Source organism: Anas platyrhynchos, chromosome 11 (genome assembly GCF_047663525.1).
Source record: "Anas platyrhynchos isolate ZD024472 breed Pekin duck chromosome 11, IASCAAS_PekinDuck_T2T, whole genome shotgun sequence".
Taxonomy (NCBI): domain Eukaryota; kingdom Metazoa; phylum Chordata; class Aves; order Anseriformes; family Anatidae; genus Anas; species Anas platyrhynchos.
In genome coordinates, this window is record NC_092597.1 from 25,172,874 (window position 1) to 25,189,353 (window position 16,480).

Consider the following 16,480-nt stretch of genomic DNA (forward strand, 5'->3'; position numbering starts at 1 on the left):
TATCTTAATTTTCTATTAATTGCTTTCAGTTTCATTAAGGGACTGTGATTTTTTTTGTTAAGACTAGTACTGAAAACCTTGCAAGTAGTAAAACATTTATGTTCAAGCCATCTTTGTAATATTTAGTTTAAAGCCTTCTTTATGTGTTGAGGGGAGAGGTTTGTCACAAGCACTGGGGTGAAAATTAAGTTCATCACTGCACACTGAGACAAACAGTTACCCTGTTTGTTACACACTGTCTGTTGTGTAGTTGATGAGCTGTCTCACCTCAAAAGACTATAGTCTAGAGAGGGTTAAAATTTAATTTTAGAGCCTGCTATCTTGATTAACTTACATCCTGGATCTCCAAATAGACACTGTGTTTCCTGTTTAGGTCAAACGAGTAGTTACGTGGAAGCTAGACAAACAGGGACCCACACAAGTGCATGCACACACCAAAATGTTAATTTCACGGTCTTCTAGGTCATGTAGTCCAACACCCTTCTTATAACACTCCTACACCCTGTGAAACAACAACAAAAACTAAAAAAAGTGCACAAAATCCAGTAATGGGAAAAGATGTTTTCATGCGGAGTTTCTCAGTTCTTTCATCTGTTTGTGTTTCATACATGCTCTTATGCAAGGATACTTTTGTCTCATGTCTGTGAAGAAGTTAGTCTGAGAAAGTCCTCAAGCCATACAACCTTGTATTTTTCCCTTCCACTTATCCTGATGTGGATAGCGGAAGGTTTCAAATTCAAAAATGTTTTATAGTGAGGGGGTAAAACACATTATTGTTCCATGGAGTAGTCTTGTCATGCCCGTATTAGCTAACTAATCAAAGATAATTACTGCTTATCTTCTGTGCCCTCTTGTAGGTCAAAGAGTTACCGTATCTGCTTTTCTTCTGTCCTCTTGAGATCAAGTAGTCTCAATATTCTTGCGTGTGTGTGATCTTTTTAAAGAAGGGGTTCCCCCACATCCTTCCGAGCACATGTAGGGAGAGAAGTATCTTTAAAGATGAATATGTACCTGAAGTATATGTACACGTTGTAGACGGGCGTAAAGAGTCTGTACCAGTCTGCCAGGGTCAACCAGAAGGTTGTTAATTTAAGAACAGAAAGAATCCTAATGGTAGTTTTGGTCCACTACAAGCTAGAGCTCTGTCAGTAATACAGAAAAAGAATACTTAGTAAATACTAGATAGTTCTGTTTGGGTAAAAGCAGATGATAGTCATATTGTGATGATAACAAAGTATCTTTCATTTTGGCATTACCTAAAACATTTGATAACCTGATCATTATTGCTGGACATCTTAAAAGTAGTAAGTGCAGAAAGTTTGTGTTCTGCATTTCGAAAAGATCTCTTCCCCCAACTAAATCTATGCCAATCTGGAAACTGAAACTAGAGAAGGTAAAGCGAGGAACAAGTCTGAGCAAGTCTGGTAGATAATTATAATGTAATTATAATAATTTATTAACTGTTTGAATCAGCTTACTGAGAATTCTGCATAATGCAGAATCTATCACAATTTTACTGAAGATTGCAATCAAATTATTCCCTAGACATGTCCAAAGAGACAGCAAATGTGAATGCTAGTCAGACTAGGTAGACTCTTGGTTTTGACCCTTAAAGGTCTCAGTGGGTATCCAGTCATGATTTTGACTCTGTGTTTATTATCTGTTTTTGTGCCTGTTGCCATGGGGACTACGTTCTAGGTAAAAAGTCATCTGAAACATGGTTGGATCTGATGATAAAGACCATGTATTTTGAAGTTCTGGGATATGTGTCTTTGTGTCATTCTTGAAATCTTTTTTGTAAAGAACAGCTCTGTGGCTTGAAGGAGATCCAAGTTGCAATGGTGCTTTTTGACAGAAACTATACCATCATTTTACTATACCATAATTTTAGTGACCCTGGTTCTTGTAGTGTCCTCAGTGTGTATTTTTCCTTAATTTCTGCTCCATCCAAATAGCAGCTCTTACCCTGAAATAGTCTCTTTTTCACATAAAGTTTTGTTTAATGATTCTGTTTCTGCATTGCAGAAGAAAAAGGTTTGATCTTTGGATACATTAACCAAATTCGGAAATCCCCACTCCGAGCTCTTCACTTTCCTCTAAAAGATCTTTGTTCTCCATTAATCAAACTGTGCCTTGAATTGACACTGCTTTGAGCAGGGAATTAAATCTGTAGATGTCCATTCCAACCTAAGTTATTTTGTGACTTACAGGAGATGGTTGTTGTAGAAATTGCACGTATGACATAGGCTTTGTTCTCATTTAGCTAACTATAAGATATTTGTGTATGTCTATTTTTATTTAGCTGAAACGTAAACTTAACTTGAGAGCACCCACATCTCTGATAATACGGTTAATATATGTTTAATAAAAATGATTTCTAAAATACGAAGTTACTGTATTTTTAAATGGTCTTCTGTGCAAATCTTTAGCTTCATGTTAAGATTTCTTTCTAAAGAAGCAAAGTAGTCTTGCTTTCTTCACCAGTAAAAATATCTTCTGTCAAAGATGTTGCGATTCTCAGCTGGTATCTGGTTTAGCACTAATAGCCCTTTTCTTCTGAAGCACAGCTTATGATTATTGCAAAGAAAAGGATCTTCTTATTTCTCCCCCTACCCCTTTCTCACTAGGGATTTTGGCAATTGGTCTTATCAATGAGGCTCTGGATGAAGGGGACACCAAAAAGACTCTGCAAGCCTTACAGATTCCTGCAGCAAAATTGGAAGGTGTAGCCCCAAAGGTAGCTCAGCATTATCAGGACACCCTACTTCGGGCCAAGAGAGAGAAAGCACAGGTAAGTGCAATTAAATACGTGTCTGAAAAAGCTTTTGCATCTATGTAGTGTGTGTATGGTGGGTATTCCTTGTCCTGAAAGCCAGGAAACAAAAATGGAAATGGAGAGATGGGCACTCTGCATGCTATCAGCTGATCTAACCCAGTCAGCTTGGATGTTTCTATATTAGAGAAAGAGATATACAGCCATAAGACACGAATCTTCACAACTTACAGAGGTAGGTGTAAAGCTATTAACTGCTCAGCTAATCCCAGGTCCAGAATGAGATACGTATCTCATTTTTGGAGATACAGTGCTTCATCTTCTTTTGTTTCGTTTTGTGAGGAGACCATGTTTATTCTATTAGGTCTGAACTTTTGAATGTAAGTCTCCTGCAAGCTTTTATGTTTTTAGTACTCTTGGTTAAATGTGGGTGTAGGCATATTACATAAGGCAAAAAAAATCTGAAAGAAAAAAATAAGTTAGGTGATGAATTGGGGAGGGAGGGGGGGAAGCAAAATACATGCTACTAGCAAAATGTATTTTGATGCCTGTCATTCACTTGGTGACACTTCAGTTGCTAAGCATCCTCAGTGCTAAGGATTTTTTGAGCACTAGTTTTTCTTACTCGCGAAGGACTTCTGCCTACTTGTATGGAGTTGCCACTTGGAGTAACTGAGTAATGTCCAAGTAAAAATGGAGAGAGGAAGAGTGATCTCATCTTATTAGTTTAGGAAAGAGCATGAGACTATGTGTGTATACATGCTACTGATTTTTGAGTAGTATGGATGGGATGCTGACTTTCCCCCCACTCCCCATACTTACAAAGAAGTAGCATACTGGCTTGCTTCCAGTGGCCTGAGAGTGTTTAATTTTGTTTGCTGTGCAGCTCATTGCTCTAATTTCAATGCAGTATTTAGCACAGTAGGGACTAAGATCATATTGTGGTGAACATTGTGGTGTGGTTGTTTGTTTGTTTTTTTTTTTTTTTGACTAGGTGTAAACATACATGATGACAATAGCTGGAAACTACACACTGGTGATGAAAATCATTAGCAGCTTCCTCAAGGGCCCTGAAAGGGTTAATGTTCTTCAGGAACACATTTTGTGCTGAAGCATTTCCTTCTGCTGAGTCAGAATGAAATAACAAACTCTTTTTATTGTGCACTTAAGCTTCTGCCAAGCTAGGCTGGTAACTTCAGTTGGCGTGAAATTACCTTATTTAGGCATATGTTCATTTTAGAGCTCCTCCCAGCAGCATGGCAGTAATTTCAGAAATTGAGATCATATTACAACGTAACATTGTGGGGAGAATTAATCACTGTCACTGTCCTAAGTCAACTCTTACTAACTGGTGAATTCTGAACCTTGAGGCTGAGAGGGATGATAGCTTACCACAAGACATTCTTCAGTTGCTTTTGTGTTAGGGGCACATTGTATGATGCATATTTATCATGTGATGAGTAGAGAGAGAAAGCAACACTCCTCTGTATTATGCTGCGCATGCCCTTTGGAAGTCTGTGGTAGGAAATGCATAGAAAAGCACTGGATGGTTCTGATAGTCTTTGGGTTGATGACTCTGCAAGCAGAGATTACAGGTACAGAAATTGGCTCTTTGATCGTCCCCCACTTCCTGGGTAGGAATTTCTCTGTTGCTGAAGCTGTCATGGGACTGTCTGAGCTTTCAGATAAAATTTGCCTGAGAAAGAGATGTTCTTTTGTAGAAGGGAGTGACATTATGTATGTTGGTTTCAAACCAAAACAGTGAGGAAAAAATGTGGAGGGTACGTAAGGAAACGTTCATTTTCAGTCTGGCCCTAAAACTCTTGAACAGTGTAAGTAGTGGCTCTTTTGTGCGACATTGATGATTATTCTATATCAGAAGTAAATGTTTGCTGTGTTCCATTTATACAACAGTTGTTAGAGTGATAGCAGTTTCTTCTTAAGATTTCTTTCATGGTTACCTACATGAAGCACCAGTGGGTGGGGAGAAACTATGCTTGGAAGTTGCTGGATCATTGTTCATTATGTATATTTTGGTACTTGGTAGACACTTATCTTTTCCTTCTAAGGTTTCTGCATGTAATAGTTGATTGGATTTCTTCAAATCACAGCCAAAATAAAGGATATTGTGTGATCAATACTCCATAATGAGCAAGCTTTTTAAAACAAAGACTCAAAACGTGCTCTTACTACTGTGCATTCACACCTAGCTGCAATATGTACAATGCTTTTTGGCTTACTCCTGCACGCATGCAAACTTCTATGGACAGGGCTAAGAATAGCCTGATGTACCATTAGTTACCTGAGACTTTCTAGCAGCTATGCATATGTGTGCATTGGCACCTTCATTTTTTTTTCCCCCCTCAAAGAATACTTCGCAGATTTCATCTGTAGAAGGACTAACCTGTGTTATTCCATGCTGAGGTCCACCCAGCTAGAAGACAGCTTTGCAGAAAAGGACCTAGGAGTCCTGGTGGACATAAAGTTGAACGTGAATCAGCAGTGCACCCTTGCTTCTAAGAAGGCTAAGAGTATTCCTGGCTGTATGAGGCAAAGTATTACCAGCAGGTCAAGAGAGGTGATCCTTCTTCCCTACTCATCATTGGTGAGGCTGCCCCTGAAGTACTGTTTCCAATTCTGGGTCTCCCAGTACAGGAGAGACATGGACATACCGGAGGGAGACCAACGTAAGGCCAACAAGATGCATAAGGATATTGAGCACTTCTCAAGAGAGTGCTGGAACTTTATAGACTAAAGATGAGAAGGTTCAGAGGGGGAATCTCATCAGTGTATATAAATACCCAAAGGGAGATGGAGCCAGGCTCTTTTCAGTGGCACCTGTTGCCAAGAGACAGCGGGCACAAACTGGAACACAAGAGGTTTCATCTAAACATCAGGAATTACTTCCTTACAGTGTACAGGTGACTGAGCTTCTGACAGAGGTTGCCCAGAGAGGTGGTAGAACCTTCTTCCGTAAAGATCTTCAGAAGAGGTTCTGGACATGGTCTTGGGCAACCTGCTTGAGCATGGGGACTGGAACAGATAACCTCCAGAAGTTCTTTCCAGTCTAAACCATTCTGTTATTTTTGTGTTCCTTGGAAAGGCACATCCTCTCAGCAAATATTTCTTTAGGATTAACAAGTACAGATTCCTCTGTCTTGAGTTCCCTTACCTGACCTCTGCTTATCAGAGCAACTACCATTGACAAAATTTTGGGGTGCTTCTGTTTCCTGGTAGTCATTTTTGAATAGGAGGAGGTATTGAGTCTGGTAATGCTGTAGCCTAGTTGTCTCTGCTAGTCACAAATGCACATGATGTCTGTGCTACAGTTGGTTAGAAAGATACTTAAGTGCTTCTTATTCCCTAAGAGACTGAAAACTACTGTATTGGCTATTGCTCAGTACAGAATATTTCGCTTTGCAAAACCAGTGATACTTTTCTCCTCATGCTGTGAACTCTTTCCTCATCACATTCTCTTCAGGACACTCAGGATGAAACAGCTGTACTTTGGCTAGATGAAATTCAGGATGGGATTCATAGGGCCAACAAGGACACAGAAGAGTCCCAGAGATGTAAGTATCTTTTTGCCCTTTAGCGCAGCTGGCAGGTGGACTGGTCCACCTATCATGACATCCCACTAGAGATGGTACTAGTCGTGGCAAAGGCCCCTTTTGGGTCAGTTAGGCGTTGTGATTGAGCTCTGTCAGAGGAAGCTGTCTTAACTAAAACTGTTGTAAGGGTAGAGCTCAGCGGAAGGATGGAACACTGAAGAGAAATACTGTTGATAAGTCAGCACCATACTTGTGCAAAAATCCTGGGCTGTCAGGCACTGTACCATGTATAGCTGGATACTCCATACTAAAAAGACCTCTATACTACAAGTTGCCTTGTAGATTTTTAATCTATAATTTGTATGTGTATATATGTATATGTACAATTGAGTATTTGTGTACACACACACAGTTTCTGCGTGCATCTGTTGCCTTGCCCTATTCTGTTGTTTTGTCTTTGCTGAGTCACTGAGCCCCTGAATGCCAAGGTAACTTGCTTCCTTGTATTGTCAAAGTTTCCTTAGGAATTCTGGCCATTAATGAAGCAGTAGACCATGGAGATGTTGGCCATACCCTGAGTGCCTTGCGTTCACCAGATGTTGGGCTATATGGAGTCACTCCAGAATGTGCTGAAACGTACCAGCGAGAGCTGGCAGAAGTCAAGAGCGGAAAAATGGCAACAGGTGAATCACAAGTAGCTAATTGTTAGCACAATAAATCCAAAATTATTGCATGCAGAATGGAAACAAGATGGAAAAAAAAACTGTACGGGGAAGTCTTGTGTTATGGGTGTCTTGTTGCTGGAGTCTTGTGTTATAGGAAATTGAGTCTAGTTGGTAAACTAAATTAAAAAAAAAAAGTAAACAGTGAAATATCCTCTACTTGTAGAATGCATTGTGCTTAGGTAGTTCTTGTATTAGTTCCTTAGGGTTGCAGACATTTCTTCTCTTGCTTGGAGGAAGAAATAACTGTACATGTTTATTTCCTTATTGTAATATTTGTGTATGGGAAAGGTAAGACCTGTCTGGTTTTGATACTTACACTAGTTTCTGCTTTTAGGGGGCAATGGCAGTGAATGGGTGAAACTCTGGGTGAGAGGAGGCTATAATTATTATCATAACCTGCGTACCAAAGAGGGAGGATGGGATGAACCAGATGGATTTGTGCAAAATGACACACAACTGTCACGGGAGGAGATACAGGTAGGGTAGAAAACATGCGCTATTTTTCTGAAAAGTTGAAGTTCCCACTGTTCCAGTCCTTAATGCAACTCTTAAGAGGTAGTTTCAATGCAGTAGTAATGTTAACAAGCTTTGTAACTCATTTAGTTCACTGTGCATCACCAGCCTTTGCGTGTAAAAACTCCTTGTCCTTTTTCAGAAAATTTGTCCTGTTGGTAAAAGGGTACAGGACTGTGGTATTGCTGTTTATTGAAAGGCAACTTGGAAGTTTCTCTTGAGCGAAGTACAGAAAGCTACTGTAACATCCTATTTCTCGTATCACCATTCTTTCTTTCTGGCTCTTCCTACCATAACACTAAACCAGAGCACCATATCTGGTGTCACTGCGGCATACAACCGAGAGCAGTTGTGGCTGGCCAACGAGAACCTGATTACAAAACTTCAGGCTTGCTGTCGAGGATATCTCGTTCGCCAGGAATTCAATTCCAGAATGAATTTTTTGAAGAAACAAGTCCCAGCAATCACTTGTATCCAGGTAAGGATTTCCTTTAATTCTGCTTCAGACTAGTACTCATCAGTTGCTCTCTATATACACACTTATTGACTGTTTCTGTTCACTCAAACAGTTGTAACTCAAAATTATCTCAACCTCATTTTGCAAGTTATCTAAAGGCATTTCCTCCCAAAGAGTCTTCGTATACTTTACTTTTCTATTTTACATATGAGCGATAAAGTCTCCTCAGGCAGAGCTGCAGAGAGGAAAAAACATTTGAGGAAGCTTTACTTTCTGCTTTATTATCTGGTTGTGTTTCTTGGGAATAGCACAAAACAAAGTATGCCGTATGTCTTCATGTTGATAATACCGTGGGATGAATAATTACTGTGATTCCTAATGAATTCAGGAGAAGCAACATAGCTTTCAGTATACCTGGGTAGAGTCTCTTCTCATTTATCCAGGGATTTGGAGAATTGAGGGCGTTAAAGAGACAGTGTGATGATTCAGCATGAAGTTGGGCACATTTACAGGAGAACAATGAAAAAAATCTTTCTCCAGTGTTGTAACTGATATGTGTGCAAATGAAATACATGCTTTGCACCCTATTAACACTTTGAGTTGTGTATGTGTGTTTGTTCCTGCCTAAATAGCGCACATGCTCTGCTCTTTACAAGTATTTAATAATAAAATCCAATTCATTAAAATAACACTCTCACTTTTAGTCCAATCCCTTGCCTAACTTCTGTTCTAACAATCAGCGGTAATTAGTCCACTCTAAAGGCTTACAATTTTACATCACTCTACTTTCTAGCATAGCATCTGCCACTTGGCCCTCATGTAGAACAGTTTACGTGAATTTGATTGCTTAGTTATATACCAGCTAGTATACTATATACTTCTCTAACTGTGTTTCTGAAGGCCCAGGCTCTTCATAGGGTAAGTCTCTCCTCTCATGGTTACAGTTGGTGGAATAAATAGATAGTGCTTCACTGTATATTTTCTACTGTATATCTCTCGTATGATAAGCGTGTCTCCATTACATTTTACTTAGCCAAAAAGGAAGTCGGTAGCTGAGCAGCAGAAAGAACCTTAGGATTATAGTTACTTCTCTTTAATTTGAAAAGTAAAGTAAGCATGTGTTTTTTCTGTATTCAGTCTCAGTGGCGTGGCTATAAACAGAGGAAAGCGTATCAAATCCGTTTGGATTACCTCCGAGCACACAAGGACCAAGTAGTGAAGGTAGCGAAGGCTCTCTGCTGATTCACTTATTTATTTAGAAACCTTTTGGGTAGTAATCTCTGTGGAAAAGTCTTGTATCTGACTTATTTTGGTTACTTTTCTATAGATTCAGTCAATGACCAGGATGTATCAAGCCAGAAGGCGTTACAGAGATCGTCTGCAGTATTTCAGAGACCACGTAAGAGGCTGTCCTGTTAAATGAATTCAGTATTTAACATTTTTACTCTTTCCTGAAAAAGTTCAAATGTTGTTTCTTTTTACATCCTAGATAAATGATGTTATAAAAATTCAAGCCTTTATCCGAGCAAACAAAGCACGAGAAGACTACAAAACCCTCAGTAAGTATTGCTAAGAGAATAAAAATAATCATAGCATGGTTTGCAGTGGAAGGGACCTTAAATTCCAATCCCCCTGCCACGGGCAGGGGCACCTCCCACTAGACCGGATTGCTCAAAGCCCCATCTAACCTGGCCTTAAACACTTCCAGGAAAGGAGCATCCACAAATTATCTGGGCAACTTGTTCCAGTGCCTCGCTACCCTCTGACTAAAGAATTTCTTTTTTATATCTATCTAAGTTTACTCTCGTAGTTTAAAACCATTAGTCCTTGTCCTATAACTGCACTCCTGGCAAAGAGTCTTTCTCCAGCTTTCTTGTAAGCACACGTCAGGTACTGGAAGGCTGGTATAAAGTCTCCCTGGAGCGTTCTGTTCTCCAGGCTGAACAACCCCATTTCCCTCAGCCTGTCTTTATAGAAGAGGTGTTCCATTCCTCTTATCAGCCTCATAGCTAACCTCTGGAGTTGCTCCAACAGGTCCATGTCCTTATGATGGGGACATGGAACTGTGTTCATGGAGCTGAACATAGAAGTTGGGGTCTCATGAGAGCAGAGTGTAATGTGCCTTGAATCTCTGTTTGCAAGGGATATTGCTAGCGTGATGTATGACTTCCAGACAGTTAAGAAGATCAATTGGGATGAAGTTCAGAGAGTAGGTAATTCTTGAGACTGAAGGAAAATGTGATTCCAGATATTGCTTCTGCTGCTGAGAAATAGAACCACAGTTAGTGAGGTAAATTCAGCAATGTGGACTACTGTAGCCTGATAGCTTTTTAATTCTTTACTGTTCGATTCTGTCATGATTTACTCAAAACAAGAAATTACAGGTGTTGTCAGAAGGTGACAGGTGGTGTTATTTTTTCCTGGCTTGGTTGCTTCTTGACATGCTATTTAAACATTGATAAGACCTGATGTTTTATTTCTTGTTTTTAGTTAATGCTGAAAACCCACCTATGGCTGTGGTTCGGAAATTTGTCCACTTGCTTGATCAGAGTGACCAAGATTTTCAGGAGGAGCTTGAGCTAATGAAACTACGTGAAGAAGTCGTAACCTTGATCCGATCCAATCAGCAACTTGAAAATGACCTCAATCTCATGGACATCAAAATTGGGCTGCTAGTGAAAAACAAAATTACACTGCAGGTAGGAAATGTGCTGATGGGAGACCAACTACAGAATGAACTGAGCCCAGCGGCAGTTAGCATGGAGAGCTCCTGGCCTTGGGTCTCAGTTGCTCTGACCCAGCGGAAAATATTGCCCCAGACTTACAGATTTTACTCCCAGTAAGTTCTTACTCCATTCCACTTACTTAGTATGTATCCCTAGAAGGACATCTGTAGAAGAAGAAACAAGACCTGAAGCATTACCAAAAAAAAAAAAAAGGCAAAAAAAAAAAAACACAAAGAAAAGAAAACCCACACCAGACTACACTGACCCAATGAAAGCAACAGATTGTATGTTTGAAGGTTTTCAGACCTGTTTTGTTGCTCGTTTTTGGTTAAATCGGTTGCACACAAGCTTACATTTTTTAGTTTCTCTTACTTTGGATACTATAGCAGAGAGGGAGGTGATTTCAGAGGCTGAAAATATGCTTATGCCACTTGGAGCTTTTTATTAAAGGAGGTCCCCTCTGTCACTTTGCTGATAATTAATTTCATGCAAAAAAAAACAAGTCTCCCTGATAGAGCAGTGCCTTTTATTCAAGATGAAGTTCCAGTCGGCTTTTCATTTGGTCCTGAATGGCATGACGCTAGCCGTGTCCCAGTTTGAAGTCTGAATCATGGTAGTAAAACTCATGTCTGAAGGAGGCTCCAGTTCTTGGGCCTGTGCCTGCAGCAGAAAGCGTCATTGCTCTCTGAGTATGTAGAGGTAGCTAAATATAAAACAGGACTTTGAGGATTAAAGCCCAATTTAAAAAGAAAGATTTTTCTCAGACATTTTTAGGATGCTACCGGCTCTGATAGTAATTGCTGCCAAGGGCGACTAGCCCTTCTGTGGTTCTCAACAAATTCAGAAAGTCGGGAACAAAACAGCGAAAGTACTGCTATAGCAAATAATGCTCTGCTTCAATAGCCCTTGACACTGCATTTCCACATCCAAGCAAGTGGGCTCTCAGATGCATTTTTTTTTTTCCAATATTGCATGCTATTAAATATTTAGAGTGGAATCTGTCCCTGTCTGTTCCTTCCAGGATGTTGTTTCTCATAGCAAAAAGCTTACCAAGAAGAACAAGGAACAGCTCTCTGACATGATGATGCTGAACAAACAAAGGGGAGGTTTGAAAGCTTTGAGCAAAGAGAAGAGAGAAAAGTTGGAAGCCTATCAGCATCTGTTCTACTTACTTCAGGTATGGAGAATCTAGTGCTGATAGAGCATTCGTCTTGTCATAGAGGCTTACATGTTTTGGCAGAGTCTTTGCTTGTACACTATTGTTTTGGACCATTGTAGTTCTTTATGATACTGGCCTTCGTGGACTCATGCACTAAGCATTTTTTCTTTTTGTTACAGACTAACCCAACCTACTTGGCCAAACTGATTTTCCAGATGCCTCAAAACAAATCTACAAAGTTCATGGATTCTGTCATCTTCACATTGTATAACTATGCATCCAATCAGAGAGAAGAATATCTGTTACTGCGGCTTTTTCAAACAGCATTGCAGGAAGAGATCAAGTATGTGGTAGCGTATAGCATGGCCTTGCTGTCGAATCAGTTTTTGCAGTTTCTAGAACTGAGGCAGTTTTCACATGATGTCTCATGCTACTATGCAGATAATGCTGAGCTGTCCCTGCCTTCTGCTCTTTCCATTTCACAGTATTCATTTTTGTAGTCTAGAAAGAAGCTTGTCCATTAGGAATGAAGCCTTTTCACTACAAGTGAAATCTTTTAGTCAAGATTTCACTTCTCGACAAGGCAGCTATTTTTTTATCCAATGCAAAATCTTCCTAAAATTCATTCTAATCTGAATTCTTTAATGTCTGCTTACAAAAACTTCCAGCAAACTGCAAACTCAGGCTTTACAAGCCAGAGGCAGAGCGTAATGCTAAGCTCTCTGGATTTTCAAAACACTTATGAGAAGGCTGAAAATGAGAAACTTTATTGTTGGCATTTTTATTGACTTAGGGACTCTGGCTGCCCTCAGGCATATATTGGTTGGTCATTTGAGCCTCAGGAGCTTGGTATTACGTGACTTAAGTTCTTTATGATGCAGAGTTGCACAGCTTGCTGTGAAGAAGAATGCACATGAAGTACTGGAGGAGATTACTTTTTAAGCATTTTTAAAGTTTTTTTTAAATATGAAGATGGCATGTGCCCTGAAACAGCGCAAAACAAACAAACAAACAAACTTTAAGTCAAGTCATGTTGAGAGTAGTTGTTTAGGAAAACGCTGATGCTCCATTATCTTTTGGTGTATTTACAATAGTTATATACTAGGTATGGCTTCTGTTACGTGCTTATTTTTAAATACTGAAAGAAGCCTGCAGGTCTTCTGCCTATGTAAAACACCCTTTATTTCCTCTATGTTTTTGCACTGTTCTCTAATAGAGCATACAATTGGATTTACAGTAATTGTCATTGACGTGCCTACTGACAAGTCATGTTGGAATTCCCAGATGGTGGTCATAAGGTTCCTCGCCTAGTCTGTCTTGAGAATTGTTGCAGTATTATTCTTACATAGTGTTGCAGTTTATTGATGTATTGAGATTTTAATACAAAACCATCATCTGTTTCCTGATGGTAGTGCTAAGAAGCATACCAAAAGCCAGTAGAATTACGCATACCTTGTACTTAATATTGATTCTTTCTTCTTCAGATCAAAAGTAGACCAAATACATGAAATTGTGACTGGGAATCCTACTGTTATTAAAATGGTGGTAAGTTTCAACCGTGGTGCCCGTGGTCAGAATGCACTAAGGCAGATCCTGGCACCAGTTGTGAAGGAAATCATCGATGACAAATCACTCAATATCAAAACTGATCCGGTGGATATTTACAAGTCTTGGGTTAACCAGATGGAATCTCAGACTGGTGAAGCCAGGTATGGGAACTGTTACTACTGTGTTTTTCTAAGCGTTGTCCAGCTGCTGTGCATTGCTCTGTTAATCATTTCTGTTAATCGTCCATGGCTTCACTGTGTGAATCTGTCCAGCTGATGCTGTCTTTTCAATCTCCTCAAGACGGCTTTCTTCTGAAAGTTGTAAAGATCACATACTGGTGGTGCTGAGAGTATTGGAAGGGAATATCCTGAAGATGGAAGGAGAAATTCTTTGTTTGCCTGTTTTGAATCGATAATTAGCTATGAGATGCCTTTTAAGCTAGAAGGAATCATAGGAAGAAAAAGTAATTGAGAATCAGTTCGACGTCAGTCTTTGTTCATTCTTTTTATTAACGTACTTTAAAAGAAAGGGGAAAAAAGCATACAAAGTAAAAGGCAACTCTCAACACACCACACTGCATGATTTTTTTATCATCTTAATGTTGAAATGTGCAGCTTGCTCTTTCACCAATTTATTTGCAACCTGAGACACTACTTTGTCACAGAAGGCACTTTTTTTGGCCTAGTGTGCATGTTGGTATGCTGTACAACAAGGGACAGTTTTGAGTTAGCTGGGCTTTTTCTCACAATGGCTATTGCAAGGAGAGCAGAGGAAATGAAAACAAGAAATCCTTAGCTCTTCCAGTGCCTGGAATGTTAATTGAAGGTAATGCACAGCTCTTGACAGACAGTGAATGTAGGCTTGTTTCTGTGTCAAGTGAGAAATCCTGCATAGCACTAACAGAAATAGGCTAATGTGAGGACTACTCACCTTCGCATTTGACTTTTTCAAATAGCAAACTGCCATATGATGTTACACCTGAACAAGCTCTAAATCATGAAGAGGTAAGGACCCGCCTGGATGCCTCAATCAGAAATATGAGGACGGTGACAGACAAGTTCCTGTCTGCCATTGTTAGTTCAGTCGACAAAATCCCGTAAGTCTGCTGTACCATAGTTTTATCCTGTAGAAGTTATTGGTGGTAGCTTCATGCTTGCAGCAGTCTTAATTGCCTTTTCTTTCCTTTGAAGTTATGGAATGCGTTTCATTGCCAAGGTACTGAAAGATTCCCTGTATGAGAAGTTTCCTGATGCTGGTGAGGATGAGCTTCTGAAGGTGAGGAGCTGAACATTTTGTGAATAATTGTCAGCCAAATTGGCTGCGGTAAATGCATCTTGTTCTTATCCTTTGTTGGGTGTATGTGTGGTGAGGAGCATATGCAAACCTATATACAGGTTATTTATTATTATGGATATAAAATGTTTTACATCGCCTTTGATTTTTAGCTTCATGTGTACGTCATCTGAGATGTAATATAATGTCAGAAGGAGGCATCCCACTGCTTCTGCTCTGCTTCTAGTATCTTGGGCATTGTCTCCTTTAGGTTTCTTGGGGTACTCTTGCTCCTGGAAAATAAATCTTGGTTTTGCTGGTATGGTCAGAGCCAGCTGCTCTTTCCTTAAAGAGACAATGTCAAGTTAAAAGGTCTGCATGCAAATCTGTTATTCCTAGTTAACCTTATCCAAGATACTCTAGTGTGTTTTAGCAGCAACATACAGTGTTGTTTTTCGTGATGTCTGGTCGATTTTGTATTTTGCATTTCAGTAGATATGGAGAACAAAAAAAATTCTAACAGTAGGCACTCCCAGATGAGTATAGCTTTTTGGCTTTCATCGAAATTTATTTGTTTTTATGGCTTTTTGTAATTTTGAAGGTCTTTATGCCTGTGAATGCTTTGCTTGTTGATAAAAACAGCTTGGATCTTAAAATACTTGACAATGTCTCTTTAAGCTTCTCTGCCTCTGCCTCATTACAGAATAATTACCAATCTGAATGCTGTTTTCTTCTCTCTTCTAGTTCTGTGCTTTCCCATTCTGAGGCATCGATTCTTTCTGTGAAGGTGAATTAATTTTTTCCATCTGTAAATTTAGGTGGAAAACTGCGGTTTTTATTAATCTTTGTGGAAACAATGTAATGGTCCACATGAAAGTCAAAACTGCAGCTGTGTGCAATGACTGCTTGTAGATTTGTTAGGACCCAAAGCTAGCTATGTAGTACTGTTCCTCTCCCCCTGTAAGTTTAAATATTATTAATATGGTTTCTCTCACAGATGTATTTTCTTATGACCAGTAGTAAACAGTTTAACTGTTGTAATCCTGTGATGTCATCTGGGAGAGTACAGCAGGAGCTTGCATGAAACAGTTGTCAGAAACATGACTCTGAAAGCAGTTAATAATTTCCCGGGCTGCTTAGCAATGGCGAGGCTTTTTCTCTGTTTTCAGCTTTTTCTTCAGTCCTCTGATCTCTACTGTGCATTCAAGTCACATGTCAAGCAGGAGAAGCCAAGATTCTGTGACCTGGCCCTCTACAAATTTCTGTGAACCACCAGAAAATACTAGAGCATGCGGTGTGAGAACTTTTGCTTTACATCAGCATGCTGGACTAATTCCTTTTTGTTGCTGTAATTACTTTAGGCAAAATACCAAATACAGGTTACAAGTATATGTAAGAGAGTATGAATAATGGGACATCTTTATTTTTGGTTCCATGAAGTTTATTTTTATTGCTGCTCACATTTAATGAGGTAAATGGGATTTTGAAATGTCCAAGGCCATTCGTCTTCTATACTTCTGGGTTTCTTACCTCTGGATTAAATGATTTCTCCGTTACTCTCACTTAAAATTAAGTGGTAGTCTGTAGCTGAAAATGTTGCTGGCTTATACGAGGTATTCTGAAAGAGAAAAGGAATTTGTAGAAGGGGTGGAAAGTAGCTGCTATTTTCTCAGTTTAACTCCTTGGTTTACAATACTTCTTCACTTTTTGATTTGCTGCAGATGGTCAGTTCTGCACGCATCTCTAAGAATTAGCT

The 16,480-nt window shown here is 39.5% G+C and overlaps 1 protein-coding gene across 3 annotated transcripts in view; it reads left to right on the forward strand.

Moving 5' to 3' along the window:
- Positions 1-16,480, forward strand: part of IQGAP1 (IQ motif containing GTPase activating protein 1) — a 60,283-nt gene that overhangs the window by 30,609 nt on the left and 13,194 nt on the right. For all 3 annotated transcript variants that reach the window (XM_038185113.2, XM_038185112.2, XM_038185111.2), the window contains exons 15-28: positions 2,628-2,791; positions 6,255-6,345; positions 6,840-7,007; positions 7,384-7,526; positions 7,870-8,040; positions 9,157-9,240; positions 9,347-9,418; positions 9,509-9,578; positions 10,510-10,718; positions 11,767-11,922; positions 12,084-12,247; positions 13,389-13,613; positions 14,408-14,548; positions 14,643-14,727. In XM_038185113.2, the coding sequence (XP_038041041.2) occupies positions 2,628-2,791; positions 6,255-6,345; positions 6,840-7,007; positions 7,384-7,526; positions 7,870-8,040; positions 9,157-9,240; positions 9,347-9,418; positions 9,509-9,578; positions 10,510-10,718; positions 11,767-11,922; positions 12,084-12,247; positions 13,389-13,613; positions 14,408-14,548; positions 14,643-14,727 (1,943 nt within the window). The remainder of the gene's footprint in view (positions 1-2,627; positions 2,792-6,254; positions 6,346-6,839; positions 7,008-7,383; positions 7,527-7,869; positions 8,041-9,156; positions 9,241-9,346; positions 9,419-9,508; positions 9,579-10,509; positions 10,719-11,766; positions 11,923-12,083; positions 12,248-13,388; positions 13,614-14,407; positions 14,549-14,642; positions 14,728-16,480) is intronic.